This window comes from Halyomorpha halys, unplaced genomic scaffold, assembly GCF_000696795.3.
Source record: "Halyomorpha halys isolate HHAL.00 unplaced genomic scaffold, Hhal_1.1 Scaffold2283.1, whole genome shotgun sequence".
Lineage (NCBI taxonomy): Eukaryota > Metazoa > Arthropoda > Insecta > Hemiptera > Pentatomidae > Halyomorpha > Halyomorpha halys.
In genome coordinates, this window is record NW_027111464.1 from 39,751 (window position 1) to 43,645 (window position 3,895).

Genomic DNA, 3,895 nt, shown 5'->3' on the forward strand with positions numbered 1-3,895 from the left:
TTCCTTTTTGTAACTATAGTGTTTGTATCTTTTTTAAACCTGACGAAGCCCTGCAAAGAAAACAAAACCAGGATTACTATTTCAAGAATAATCAGATCAAAACTAGATGTTGGAACATTATTATTGGCACAATCTTGCAAGAAGAATAGAGGAAGAAATTTTATAAATTATTTGCTGCAATGAGTATCATAGGGTAGAAAACTGCATTCATAATAATTTAACATAAATGTTTGAAAACAATATTTACAGTACAATTTTTTTTCATCACATAATGAGATGATTTTAGCCTGAATATATCATGCATAGGTTATTACTTGAAGGACAGGAAGTATGAACACCATGTTGTATATTTTGAATAAAAATCTTGTCATCATTCCAACGAGTTGCTCCAACAGATTTACATTTGCCACTCAAAGTATTCCAAGCACAATATGGATCTTGAAGAGCAACGCATTCACTAAAAAAACAAAAACAAAGTAATGAAAGAAGCTGTTAATTGTTTTCCTACAATAAATAAAATTCTTACAGTAGCCTACAGTCTATGGACAGGCACTGAAGCTGTGTGAATTTTTGGGAGAAAATTTTACCTAAATAGAGCTTCATCAAACCTGATTTATCTCCTAAATAATAATCCAAAGCTATACCCACTGACTGTCTCATTCCAAAGAGGAAAGTCAAAAATAAGTGTAATAATTGGTTTATAATTAAATTAAATTTGATAGAAAGGAGAATTATAATTATAAAACTATTCACCTGCAACCAGAATTCACTTTGTCACATCGATGTAATCTTAAAGATAGTACTTCAAAATCAGATACAACTATAAGGCGTCCTTCAGGGTGAGCATCGGTTCGTACAATTTGTAAGTTTCTTACACTCACATTTTGTGGAAATACTTGAAGTTCTTCAATAACCACTGGTGTAACACGTTGAATGGAATGAGCTGATTCGGCATTCACAGTTTTTAAAACCTTACCATTATCTAAGATAAAAACAATTATTAATTAATCAGAGTAACATAAACAGAACAAGTAATTTCATTAAAAATACATTATATATGAAAATGGAATAATAATAATAGTCATACTCCAATTGTTCCTCAGTATTTTCTGTAAAACGAAAATCGTACTAAGCAGGATTTCCTAATATTTTACTCTTTAAGACCCTAATTGTGATTTATCATTTCAAATTTCAAGTTTCCAGCATTATTTATGAACAAAGATACGTATAAATAAATATTTTCATTTTTTTCTTACCAGTCTCACAATAAAAACACAATAATATTTGATCTAAATATTGAATGTTTTGGGGATACTATATTCCCCTATATCTAAATTTAGATGATGAGGGAAAAATATTCCTGAAATGTTTCTTATCTCCCTAGCTCGTTGGCACATTTCAGTGTAGAGCTCAACTCCAGTTCAGCCAATGTTTCCACTCATCCCTTTGCATGACTGTATTTTTTATCTGGGCAATTGTTTTTACTCTCTGTTTTCTAAGCCCTTTGAGGTACTGCATGTACATGGTTCTGGATCTGCCCACCTGTCTTTTCCTTTTAAGTTTAGTTTTCATGAACCATTTCACTTTTCCAAGTTTGCAAACATGTCTAAACTCCAGTATAGTTGATGTTCTTCTATTCTTTCCTTTAGTGATACCACTTTTGATTCTTCTCTGATGGCTTTATTCCTTATGCAGTCTCTGTCCTTTCTTGTTTTTCCTATTATCCTTCGCAGTAACTTAATTTTTTAGGCTGCCATTCTGTTAATAAACGACTTTTAGGCACTTCTATGTTCTGCTCCATACAGTAAGATAAAGAGGAAAGAAATTGATCTTCTTATATAAAATTATGTGGCTGATTGTGGGATATGCTAGGTTGGACCTTCTCATCCTACTGTTTATTTCATGGTTCATCCTCCTATCTTTGCTTACAATTGTGCCCAAATATTCATATATGCTTAAATTTACAAGAAATTTTCTGTTGTAGGCAACTTTTGCATTTATTTTATCATGGATTGATTTTACTTTTGTTTCTATTTAAGGATATTCCTTATCTGTACAGTTTCTTCCTTCACCAATCAATTGCTTGTAATGAGCTCTGTTGAGAGTTAGCAATCAGAACTATATCATCTGTAAAAATTATAACTTGGCCTAATGTTAGCATCAAATTTCCGTACCCTATCAGAGTTCTTGCTATTCTTTTATTGAATATTTTGTTCCTAAAAGCAATATACGACAATGGACTCAGACTGTCCCCATGTTTGACTCCAACTGTCTTTTCAATTATTATTTTAAGGAAAAGTATATGGACTTGTGTTTGCCTCAATGGTTAGAATGCAGCCTATTCTTGAGCCTATCCACTTCAATGAGTTTACTCAGCCTCTGTTCTAATATTCTCGTATGTAGATTGTATACAACTGGTGAAAGGGGTATAAGGGTGATAATTTTCACATTAAGTTTGAGATCCTTTTTTATGTACAGATACATTAAAAATAGTACTCTCATGGCAGGGTATCTTTTTACCATTATCGTTTTCACCATTTATGATATCATCATTGTAATTATTTTCCATTGATCTCACAAAATCTTCCCATACCTTATGTTTTTGCTTGCTTGATTATCATTCTTGCATGGTGTATCTTTTCAACATTGTCTTCATTTAGTTTCATATAGAGAGCTTCCTCAAATTATATTATTTTCTTTCATCTTGCGATTCCCTAATTTTAATTTTTTCATACTTTTGGTCTGAGTATTATATAGGTTCATTTTTGTATCCATGACCAGTAGCCTATGATGAAAGTTCAGTTCCACTCCTCTAATAAATTAAACACCACTGAAATATCTTCTTAACTCTTTATCCTTGATAAAATAATGATATTTTAGACACTATGCCCTTCCCAATTAGCCCAAAAGAGTTATTTTATGAATATTTTTGTGGTTGAACCAGGAGTTGCCCAATAACACATTAATATCTGTAAACATGCCTAATATCCTTTGTACATTTTTATTCCTGTATAATCTCTTCCAAAAGTGCTCATAACTCTCAGTACATTATTATCTTTACCATTGACTCTTTCATTCATATCTTCATATATTATTATTTTGTAGGTCCTGTATCTAGATTTATCGATTTTACTCAGGAATTCACTATAAAATTGTACTTTATCCATTATTGATGCATTCTCAGTTAGAGGATATACCTGGATAAATTTTGTATCTTTTCATCTTCTCAATTAATTCCACCTCTTTTTCTCACCCATGTCCCAATATTTCATGTAGTCATATGTACATCATTATTCCTGGCAGGTGTTTTCTGCAAAATCCACCCATTTCCGAGGCTTGGAATTGTTGATACTACAGTGCTTAAGGCCTATAAAATTGAAGCCATTTTGTACTCAATAACTATTGAGTCATCCCTAGGGAGGTAACCATGGAGTATGAACTGTAGGTGACCAAATGTTTGTGTACATGTGTAGTATACTGTTGTGATGAGATTATGTGTTGTGTACTGAATTCATTCCATAATTCCCTCCAGACTGTGCAGAGCTCAAAATATACATAAAAAACTATTGTGACTGGAGGCAAGAAAAAAATTATATGTCAAACTCTATTTTTTTTAAATTTTTGAATGAGTTTATTCCAAAATAGTATCCCAAAAAGGGTAACCAAAATTTTAATAGGTGTTCCTGTATTATAAATAGTGGGAGTGGGTAGCTCATTGGTAAAGCAATGGACAACTCCAGGGACCCAAGTTTGAATACAGCTGTGGCAGATAATTATTATCTGTATCACTGTAGCCATTGAGTCAGCCCTGTGGGTTTGGGAGAATTTCAGGGACCACCCAGCCTCATAAAGTGGGTACCCGGTTAAAATCTGGTGGTATGATTCTGACCATATA

General features: G+C 32.5%; 1 protein-coding gene across 1 annotated transcript in view; it reads right to left on the reverse strand.

Moving 5' to 3' along the window:
- LOC106691363 (semaphorin-1A) overlaps nt 1-3,895 on the reverse strand; it is a 28,559-nt gene that overhangs the window by 14,499 nt on the left and 10,165 nt on the right. Inside the window, exons 4-5 of the mRNA XM_024363604.2 lie at nt 754-982; nt 315-457 (exon numbers count right to left, since the gene is read on the reverse strand). Of these exons, the coding sequence (XP_024219372.1) occupies nt 315-457; nt 754-982 (372 nt within the window). The remainder of the gene's footprint in view (nt 1-314; nt 458-753; nt 983-3,895) is intronic.